At 42.5% G+C, this 10,614-nt stretch overlaps 2 protein-coding genes across 2 annotated transcripts; one reads left to right on the forward strand and one right to left on the reverse strand.

Annotated features, from left to right (window-relative positions):
- Positions 1-787: 787 nt before the first annotated feature.
- LOC146394015 (stomatin-like) lies at positions 788-4,125 on the reverse strand. Its single transcript, XM_084935872.1, has one exon. The coding sequence runs from the start codon at positions 4,020-4,022 to the stop codon at positions 3,168-3,170; it is 855 nt and encodes a 284-aa protein (XP_084791998.1). The 5' UTR covers positions 4,023-4,125; the 3' UTR covers positions 788-3,167.
- A 60-nt stretch (positions 4,126-4,185) lies between these two features.
- Positions 4,186-9,678, forward strand: tmem208 (transmembrane protein 208). Its single transcript, XM_084936003.1, has 6 exons — positions 4,186-4,369; positions 7,284-7,379; positions 7,658-7,717; positions 7,814-7,950; positions 8,830-8,914; positions 9,000-9,678. Exons 1-6 carry the CDS (start codon positions 4,364-4,366, stop codon positions 9,135-9,137), a joined length of 522 nt encoding a protein of 173 aa, XP_084792129.1. The 5' UTR covers positions 4,186-4,363; the 3' UTR covers positions 9,138-9,678.
- Positions 9,679-10,614: the final 936 nt, after the last annotated feature.

Here is a 10,614-nt window from a genome sequence, read left to right on the forward strand (position 1 = left end):
GTATAATATCTGTTCAACTGCTCATTAATGTAATATCTAATCACCTAAACAAAGGGCAGCAACTCGGTAAAGACAACCTGCTGAAATTCAAACTGAGTATCAGTATGATGAAAAAAGATGATTTAAGTGAGTGAACCTGGCATGACTATTGGTGCTGGAGGGGCTGGACAGAGTATTTCAGAAACTGCTGATCTAATGGGATTGACAAAGAATGGCCTGAAAAAGAGAAAATATCCAATGAGCAGCAGTTCTCCGGACAAAAATGCAGCCACTTGTTATAGCCAAGGTATGCAGAAGAGCATCTGTGGACACACATGTCGAACCTTGAAGCAGATGTGCTACAGCAGCAGAAGACCGCACCGAGTGCCACAGGAAACCAAGGCTGTAATTCATATGGACTCACTAACTGAACAACAGGAGAGTGGAAACGAGTCTGATCTCAGGAGTCTCTATTTCTGCTGCAATGGATGAACCAATCTGTGTGACACTATCACATCAACATGAACCAAAATCCCAGAGAAATCAGCACCTTGTTGAATCTGTGCCATGAAGAATTAAAGAGGCTCTGAAAGTAAGAGGGTCCAACCCAGTGCTGCTGAAATGTATCTAATAAAGTGGCTGTTGAGAGAATGTGATGTTTTTTTTAATAATAAAAAAAAAACAATCAAAAAAAGTTTTTTTGTCCCGTCGATCATTTAAATTAAAGCTAATTTATACAGTTGTTCATAAGTTGTCCAGTTTAGTACCCTACTGTGTTTGAAGACAGCTGCCAAATGATGAGACTTGCTTTTCAGTCAGTTCTTTATTTGTCACCTTTATCTGTCATATACATATCTCAAGAAAAAATCATATACGTTCGTCAATGAACTACCAAAAATGATGTTAGCTACCAACAACAGCAAAGCAAACACCAACAATAATCCTGAATCCAACTTCAACACACATGTTTTGACTTAACATAAGCTCCACAGCATCTGATACTCCTCTTTCACTGTAACAGCAAAAAAAGAGATAAAAGTTACTGTAGTATAATGTCACAGCCTTTGTATCCTGCAGCGACAGGTAACTTAAACCTGTTTGTCCCACAAAACCGAGCCCTTCGTGAGGCAACAGCAAAACTATAATAAACTTCACAGGTCTCTATATATAAAACACTGCTTGATCACAGACAGACTAAACAATGCAAGCTACATTTAGAAACTCTGTTCTTGAAATGCTAAAAAGAGGGAAACACATGCAAACTGCAGATATACTACAGATTAATACAGATTAATACAAAGGCTAGTATTTGGCTTTTGTTACACCCACAACGAGGGCAAGTGACAAAATATCATTAAAAAAAATAAAATAGGTAAAGTAACTTCTTTAGATAACTTTGTATAGAAGTGCATAGAGTGATACTGGACTGTAAAATGAATACATGTCAGTACATTAAGGCCTTTGGTTGTAAGATTTACAGCCTCTGCTTCACCTAAGCAGACAATGAAGCCACACAGGTTGACGGGATGAACAAAATAAAAGAAACAACTGACAGCCATGTACTGAGGTGTGGCTGCTCAGGCCCATCTTCTGACTGTGTCAGATGAATCTGTGGGTGTTTGAACCGCTTGTCCACCCGTTACAAGTTCAGCAACCATCGACTTGTTTCAGCTTATAATGTAGTAGTATAGTGGCAACTAGAGAAAAGGTGCGTGTGTATGTTTCTGTATAATTACTTGGTAACTCTGACTGATCCTCGCTTTCTGACCAGCTTATTCTAACACGACTCCCTGCTTCTTCATGGTCAGTAGAGCAAAGTTCAACATCGGCAGGAATACATTACATTAACAATATTCACAGCATTCAAGGTTTGAAGCCCAAATTCAACATTTCACACAAACATGTCAGCTTTTTGTCCTTCATCCTCACAATCACATACAACGAGCGGGAGAGACTAAAGGTAAAGGTAACAACGATGATGTCAGGTCTAAGGTTAGTCTGAGTTTTACACTTAAAATTAGTCTAAAACACATTCAGTAAGGTTTTGGCAATAGTAACAGGCAGTACAGTCAGAATACTTATATAATGAAAACACTTTAAATAACTGCAGCACTGAGATGCTGGCAGCTGGAACAGTGCTGAGAAATATATAGACCAGGGTGTGTGTGTGTGTGTGTGTGTGTGTGTGTGTGTGTGTGTGTGTGTGTGTGTGTAGCTGTAGACCACATATCTATCAGGCACTTAAACTCACAATTTCTACATTTGTAACAAAAATGTAACAAGATAAGAGTTAAACTGCACTCTCGCTGATTTGGTTTAAGGCTCATACACAATTTACGAATTCAGTCAGCGGTCAGCTATTGGCAGGCACGCCGAGCCAGCCGCTGGAGATTTTGCTGGGCGTCTGGCACCTCCGGCTCTGGACTGACTGAGCGAGCATGCTGAATGGACAAGAGCTGATGGAGAGCTGAGGCTGGTCAGCTAAACAGCAAAGTGAAGCAAGCAAACTTGCTTTGCTAAAAGAAAATATAGTTATTATTTCCTGATCTATGTGCGAGTGCTGCTGCTGGTTAAACACAGCAGGCTGGGTTCAGCTGAAACAAGGAAATAAAAATGCCACCGTCTCAATTCAGTGTATTATAAACCACAGGGAGCAACTCACCAAGCATCATCTTAGCACTAGTGGTTTAATTCCACAGCCACAGAGCTATGTAAATGACAGACTGGAGTCATTTATGACTGCTTTTTTTTTTTTAATATAATGACTCTATTTGTGTTCATCCCAGTTTACTTTTTTTTTTTAAATCTATGACATATCTTGTAAAATGCCCTAATATAATTAATTATGGGTTTCAATCCCTGCTATGTAAAAAAGGGGTTTGGCTTAGGCTTTTCCTCAAGGCTTCTACAGCAGTAAATCGAGCTGCTGTAGGTGTGTTTGCCATGGTTCACTGCAAAACACCACAAGTGGAAATTCACAATAAAACCCACCCCAGCAGTGTTATATATAACAACATTCTATCAGCTGTGCCACACTAATAATTACTAATTCGTGGCTTATTAATAGGAAACCTTGAAAATAAGCCCACTCGGTTACCTGATGGTTACAGAGGAATGCCTAACAGAGGGAGGGACTGTGTAATATGTCAGGTGATGCGTGTTGTGTTAGTGTGTGGATTTTAGCCTCCTCAGTGTTTGATGAGGCCCTGCATCATCTCCAGCGGCAGCGGGAAAATGATGGTGGAGTTCTTCTCGGCAGCGATGGTGTTGAGGGTCTGCAGGTAGCGCAGCTGCAGGGCGGACGGAGACTCTGCGATCACCAGGGAGGCCTCCTTGAGCGCCCGCGACGCGTTCATCTCCCCCTCGGCGGCGATCACCTTGGCTCTGGCCTCGCGACTCGCCTCTGCCTCAGCCGCCATGGCTCTCTGGAGCTGGAGGGGCAGCTTCACATCTTTGATCTCCACCCTCTCCACCTTGATTCCCCAGTCATCCGTGGCGTCATCCAGTGAGGACTGCATGCTGTGCGCGATCTCCTCGCGGTCGGACAGGATCTCGGCCAGGTTCTTGGTGCCCAGCACGTTCCTCAGGGTGGTCTGGGCCAGCAGGCGCGTGGCTGCATCCGCGTTAGTGATGTTGGCCACAGCCAGGGTAGCATTCTGGACGCGATAGTAGACCACGCCATCAACGCTCACTGTCACCGAGTCTTTGGTCAGAACCTCTTGAGGTGGGATGTCGAAGGTGATGGTGCGCATGTCCACGTTAATGAAGCTGTCGGTGCACGGCACGATGAAGAACAAACCCGGTCCTTTGGCTCCACCACGCAAAATGCGCCCCAGGCGGAAGATAATGGCCCTCTCGTACTCCTTCACGATCTTGATGCACATCCAGATAGATAAGGGCAGGGTGAGCAGCACGAGGAGGAGGGAGAGGCCGACCAGCAGCCAGCCGCAAAACCCGATGTCCGAGTCAGTATTCTCCAAAGTTACCTGACGCTCGCGTCTCCTGGCTTCTTTCAGGGCGGTGTCCTCGTTGTCGCCAGCCATTGTCTGGGCCCAAAATCTGAACTGTTAAGCTGAGGTAAAGATGGCAGTAGTTTACTGGAGCCGCTGCTGCGCACTCCTGAAAAAACACAAACAGAAAAAAACTACACAACGATTACGCAAAGACACAGGGGACGGAAATGGAGCTGATGATGCCATAATCGTGCGCCGGATGTGTTGCCATACCCCGCACAAGCCGTGAGTGCTGATGTGTTTCAAGAGTCTGGACAGCAGGGAGACGGGTTTAATGCAGTAACGAGCAGAGCGGCAGCGGCGGCTCGGAGGTCGATGTCCAAGAAGACGGCAGCGGAGGAGAGCAGCAGCAGCACCGGTCCGGAGAGCGAATGGCGGTGAGGCACACACACATGCGGCAGAGCTGAGTAATTCACTTCCACATTTCCTCAATGCTGTACCGCAGCTGATGCACCGACTCAGCTGCAGAGAGCATCAGAAGCCTGCGGTTTGTTCTGCGATGGTGTGAAAACAAAATCAACACAAGAATCTGATTTCTGTCACTTTCTCACGTTTGATCTCTCCCACCCGGCTCCGTTCACGCGTGCTGCTATGCAGTAGAGGTGGAAGGGATCGATCCATGTATCGGGAGTGTCGATACCGACGCTGGTATTGGACACTAGCGCGGATACTTTGTTTCTATCCGATTAAGTTCAGCTGTGTTAAATTATTATCATAATTATGGGGGGAAATTAAAGAGAAATACCTCAAACATACACTATGAAAAAATGTCTGAACCTTTTCGTTTTGAGTCCCATGTCTGTTTTATTTTATTTACACCTTATGGCCACATTTATACCACAGAAGCTGCCCTGTCCCTAAAGCCCAAAGTGCTGTAGAGACAGGCGCATTTACACTCCAGGCCCCCAAAATACATGAAAAGCTGAAAGGTGTGTTTTGTTGTGTTAACTCATTTTACTAAGTAAAAATCACAGTGATTTGGTGGTCATTAAAATGTGTTCAGAATATGCAAATTGATGATGATTCATGTCATAAATCATGACACACTGCTCTTCCCTACATAAGCTGCCTGTACAGGTTAAAAGAATTGGTATCGGCAGTATGGGAGAAGCGTTTCATACAGACAGGCACAAGCCAGCCAAAAGGTTTGACAGATACTGAAGGTAGATGAGTTTAAATACCTGGAGTCAGTCATACAAGGCAACGGAGAGAGGTGAAGAAGAGAGTAGAGCAGGTGTAGATGAGTGTCAGGGATGATCTGTGGCTGAAGAATAGCAGGAGGTAGAGGTGTCTGAGATGGAGATGCTAAGAGTTTCATTGGGAGTGACCAGGATGGGCAAGATTAGAAATGAGTACATCAGAGTTACAGTAGTGAAGGAGGACGCACAGAGTGTTGGTGTGATAAGGGGGATGCTAGGGATAGGGTGAGCTGGAGGCAGATGATGCGGAAGCAAATGAAGAAGAAGAAGAAGGTATTTAAACATCTTTTGATTTGGGCCTGTATTTTTGCAGAGGGAACAATAAACAGAGCAAAGGCAAACTTTTAATGTAATCACATAAAAATGTGCATTAAAATCATATTTTACATTGAAGACAAAATTGATCTTGACAAAGACGTTTACATTTATCTGCTAAAACCTTCACACTTCATTCATTACTGATACTGTACCCCTACACTGATATTTAGTTATTGTGCATCATGTCAGATATCATCAGTTGAAAACATAATGAAAAGGTTTCATGTGAGTGGAAGCTTTAATCTGTGTTCCTTCCTAATTTTAAACCTAATTTTTTTTTTTTTTTTATATCACAGTAACGTTGTATTTAATAGACTGAAGAAGTGAATTAACGTTCTGAGTGTATGCTCACGCATTTGTAAATCGTACAACCAGAAGAGGTTTTAGATATGGGCCACATGGGCAGTTGCCCAGGGTGGCATCATGGCATCGGCAAAAAACAAGTTGCTCATACCCATGCTGCCCCGACATCATAACAGCGCATTTTTCGGGATTGCAAAGGCACTGAACGGTTTTCTATTGCCCCTTAAAGACTGGAGTAAAGGCGCCCTTTTTGAATAAAAACATTTTTTTATGCCATTTCTTAACCAGACGTGTTAGAAAACTCGCAATATTTGGCTGGAATGGCTCCTCTGGCTGGTTGGAAAAGCGTGAAAAATGTGCTTTAAAGTGTTTACATTAATTTTGGGGAAAATGTAGTCCATAATATGGACTGTTCATATAACGATATATATCGGATGACGATATAAAAACGTCTATGTTTCATTTTACGCTATCGTTTGTTTCTGGTGTCGCAAAATAAACTGTTTACGGCAATATTTTTTCATCGTTTTGATGGTCACTGTAGTGGCTATATTAATTTCTTAAAGTTCTCTCTTTCTCTTATATTTTATATAACCACACTACAGACGGACAAGCGACTGTTTTTATGGGTTGTTCTTAGCAACAACGACGGTAAAACCATCGCATGTCCGCTTGTTTATTTTCCACATAAACCTTTCACAATAAAGCTCAAGATCCTGTTGAGACCTTTCAAAATAAACGGAATCACGTGAAAAAGTATGCAGAGTATTGACGGATGAGAAGCAAAAAAAGAGTCGTCAGGTGCTAAAAAATAAACCCTAGACTCAAACGTTAGAACAGGCTTTTCCCCGGAGCACGCCATGTAATAAATACTCACAAAGAAAACGGCGGCCGTTACAACTTATGTCTAAAAATGTGTAGTTTCATGCATCGGTTAAAACACTCGACTCCAGGTACATGACGCCCAGCTGGAAACACTTCACCTACCCGAGATTCACAGAATTGACAGAAAATATTAAATTTTTTGTGATTTATATCGTTATTGGGACGATAGATGTTTTATATTGGGATATGAGATTTTGGTCATATCGCACAGCCCTAGTCCATATGCTTTATGTCCAAATGTAAGTGGGGCCAGTGGAACAACCACTGTGTTACTGTCTTGTGGTGCTTTATCATCACTGGAGAGAAGCTCGAGTCCAGAGGTGACATCTTCGCTAAGATTACCTGCTCATTTTAAGATATTGTTCCCTACCTAGTTGTAGATCTAATAACTCTGAAGACGTACACACATTGGTGCTTTAGATGAGTTGAGTTCTTCTATTTCAGATATTTATGGTAGAAGCTGATAGATCCAGCCGAACACCATACAGTAAGAAAGAAGTATCTGAAAGCTTTTGCGCCTGCCTTAATTAAAATGCTTGGATACGTATGGTAACGCTGTCATTGCCCTCTGTGTTTTGCCCATCAGCCCAAAGGTAAAGTTGGCACGAAGGGAAAGAAGCAGATCTACGAGGAGAATGAAGCCACTCTGAAGTTCTACACGAGAGTCATCCTCGGAGCGAATGTAAGAGGCTCTGTGTTGTTTTTGGATGTTTTCAGTCATGTTTTCAGGCCTTTACAGGGTCTCCAGGGTGAGAAATTGATTCGTAGGGGATCAAAGCGTGTTCACACTTCATTTTCTGAGGCTTTGACTATTTGGGACACTCAGATCTAATATCAGTTTAAGTCCTGACTGTAGGATTTGGGTGTTTTTATATTGATTTAGGTGCATTTTTTATTTAAAAAATGTAATTCATAATTTGTTTGAAATAGTGATCGCAGGTCTCTTGTGCTCCTCTGCAGGCGATATACGCCGCTGTAAATTTCTTGGTTTTCTACAGTTCGTCCACATTTTGGACATGGGTGAGTTTATTTAAAGACCATAATTTAAACTGTGAATGTCCGCAAATAGGATTGAATGTTTCTGGCTTTAAAACTCTTCTACGACTCCTCTGGCAGTTGCTGCTCGTGTTCGCGTTGGCGGTGTACGTCGGGAGTTACCGCTCCATGGCAGCCATGGCCAAGCCGGCGTTTGCTGACGACGGAAGTCTCCTGGACGGAGGGATAGACCTAAACATGGAGCAGGGAATGGCAGAGTAAGTCATCCCTCCAAGATGTCTCACACCGTCCAGTGAGGTGTGTGAGGCATTTCCAGCTTTTGTTGAAGTGCGGTGGTATATCTGTCCTACTTGTGCATTGTGGAAACTAAACAGAGTTTTTGGTGTTTTTCCACTTAACAACATGCGTGAGCTCTCACAGCATTTTTGTCTTTGAAAAAAATAAAATGACACAATTAATATACTGCTCAACAAATGAAAGGAGGCTCATCGTCGCCCCTCTAGTGCACCTGTTGATAATTTCATAAAGACCAAAGCAGCTGAAACCGATTAACATCCTGACCAGATCAATATCCCACAACTTTAACTGACTTGATGCTATAGTCTGATTTAAAAAGTTCATCTTTTTGAGCGCTTTATAAAAGTAGTTCAATTTCAAGCAAAGGCTTCACCAGATTTAGATTTGGCTGCTGTCCCGTACAACGCTGTCTTCTCCAGACATCAATAGAGAATCTCTAGTGGTGATGGACCTCTAAATTGTCCATCACAAATCATCAACCTCTGTGTCTGCCCGACCTGACTTTTTTGTGAGGAGGAACCTCATTGTGGATGAAAACATAGGAAGAGTCCAGTGTGCAGGCCTGAAGGTGGCGCCTGAGGTCAGGAGTGTTGCCAGTAACACGCTTGTACTTTAAAAAAACCCAAAAGACATTCATGTGGTTGTACTCCATGTCGAGACTCCAAGATGAGACTGTGAATGTGGCTTTACTGTAACGCCTCGAGGAGCTCAAGGTGAAACATTTGCTGGAAACCACCTGAACCGTGGCACGTGTGCAAAGGTCCAGGTTGCCTGATGAGAGCTCTGTCCTTTGCTGTGGTCACATGTTCTTTTTCAGTGATGATTAATTCTGGTTTTAGACACCTGAAGGACGTGATCCTGCTCACAGCCATAGTGCAAGTGCTCAGCACCATCTCCTCTTACTTCTGGTATCTCTGGCTGCTGGTAAGAGCTTTTGTAGTCCCGACTTCTTTTCATTTTGTTTTCCACACACGTCATAATTTAAGTTTGTCCTCTGTGTGTGTGCCAGGCCCCGGCCCGTGCCCTCTACTTGCTGTGGGTAAACTTCCTGGGCCCCTGGTTTATGGCAGAAAGCCCGTCGGCGCCGGAGGAGGTGAACGAGAAGAAGCAGAGAAGACAAGAGCGCAGGCAGATGAGACGATTCTGACGCTGCAGAGCAGGCAAAGCAGTATTTTTATACGCAGAATCTAATCTAGAAGATGGCGAGGAATTCATAAGTTATTCAGGAAGAAATTTAGTTATTAAATTAAACTCAATCCAGATCTGATCTTGTGGAATCTCGTTTTCCGTGTTTGCTTTCTTTCTGCTCTCTCCTGTGATTGAGTTTTCTACCGAAGTTATGAAACAAATTATTCCTTATTTAGATAATATTACAGCCCAAATGTAATTTGTCCCCAGGCAGAGATTAGGAGTTTTGCTGTTGCACAATGCTGCTGCGCTGTCCCATGCAGGTTTGAGTTACAGTGAGTCAGATTTCAGTTACACGGCAAGATGAGTCCAAATTTTTTTGAATCTGTCAGTGCCGCTTTTATTGTGGTGCACGGTTTGTTTTATTTTTCAAAAACTGTGAGCATTCATCGGAGAATCAAGAGACGTTTATGAGTTATTGTTATCGTCAAATCAACTGAATGCCAGTGAGTTTTAATAAGAAAATTGAAACAATTTTGCAATAAACAAAAGAAATCTTCCTTCAGTGTCTCGAGTTTAAAATTTTATTTATTTGCAGACGTAATGTTTGGCTTAAACGCGACTAAAGGATTGAGAGATGATTATCAGTTTCCTAAAATTTGGTTTTGGTGAAAATAAACCTGACAGGTGTTTCATGGGTTTAAAATGTAACTCTCAGAGAAATGTTAGATTTTAAAATCAATCCAAGAAGAAGAAAAATGTCATGTTTGGCAAAAGTTGAAGCCAAATGATCCACATAGGACACGGTCATTTGCAATCAAATATCCATGGCCTAGTTTAGACAAAGAAAAACATGAGTAATTGTAATGGTCGGTTATAATAAGGATTATTAAATTCACGAATTCATTTTGTGAAATGGCAGAGGAGGAAAATAGTTTACAGAAACTCTTCTATAAAACAACTAACAGTCCTATTATCCACATGACATCCATTTATTTCAAAGCTAAACTAACTATGATACAGTGTGTTTTTAAGCTTGTTCTCAACTCACATCCACTCACCAGCGAATTCATTAGGTTAATTGGGTTCAACTGTTTGTAAATGAATATATCTCATCAGCCAATCACATGGCAACAGCTCAACACGTGGTCAAGAGGACCTCCTGAAGTTCAAATCAAACATCAGAACGGGCAACAGGGATGATTTTATCTACTAGACTTTTCCCACACAACCATCTGTGGAGTTTATAGGGAATCTTTGGAAAAAGAGAAAGTATCCAGTAAGCAGCAGTTCTCTGGGTGAAAATGCCTTGATGTTGGAGGTCAGAGGAGAACGACCAGACGGCTTTGAGCTGAGCTGAACTCAGATAGCCACTCATTAAAACCAAGGTATGCAGAAGAGCACCTCCAAACAGTGAACACTGAACCTGGATGCACACAGGCTACAGCAGCAGCAGATCACACTGTCCTAAGAACAGGTAACTGAGGTTACAGTTT

The sequence above is a fragment of the Perissodus microlepis genome, chromosome 1 (genome assembly GCF_051167445.1).
Source record: "Perissodus microlepis isolate ML-2025 ecotype Zambia chromosome 1, ASM5116744v1, whole genome shotgun sequence".
Lineage (NCBI taxonomy): Eukaryota > Metazoa > Chordata > Actinopteri > Cichliformes > Cichlidae > Perissodus > Perissodus microlepis.

What these genes read in the sequence shown, in the direction of transcription:
- LOC146394015 (XM_084935872.1), bottom strand. Translation starts at nt 4,022, where the DNA reads ATGGCTGGCGACAACGAGGACACCGCCCTGAAAGAAGCCAGGAGACGC.
- tmem208 (XM_084936003.1), top strand. An exon ending in CGTCCACATTTTGGACATGG is followed by an intron (nt 7,718 to 7,813) that starts GTGAGTTTATTT and finishes CTCCTCTGGCAG; the next exon opens with TTGCTGCTCGTGTTCGCGTT. An exon ending in TCTGGTATCTCTGGCTGCTG is followed by an intron (nt 8,915 to 8,999) that starts GTAAGAGCTTTT and finishes TGTGTGTGCCAG; the next exon opens with GCCCCGGCCCGTGCCCTCTA.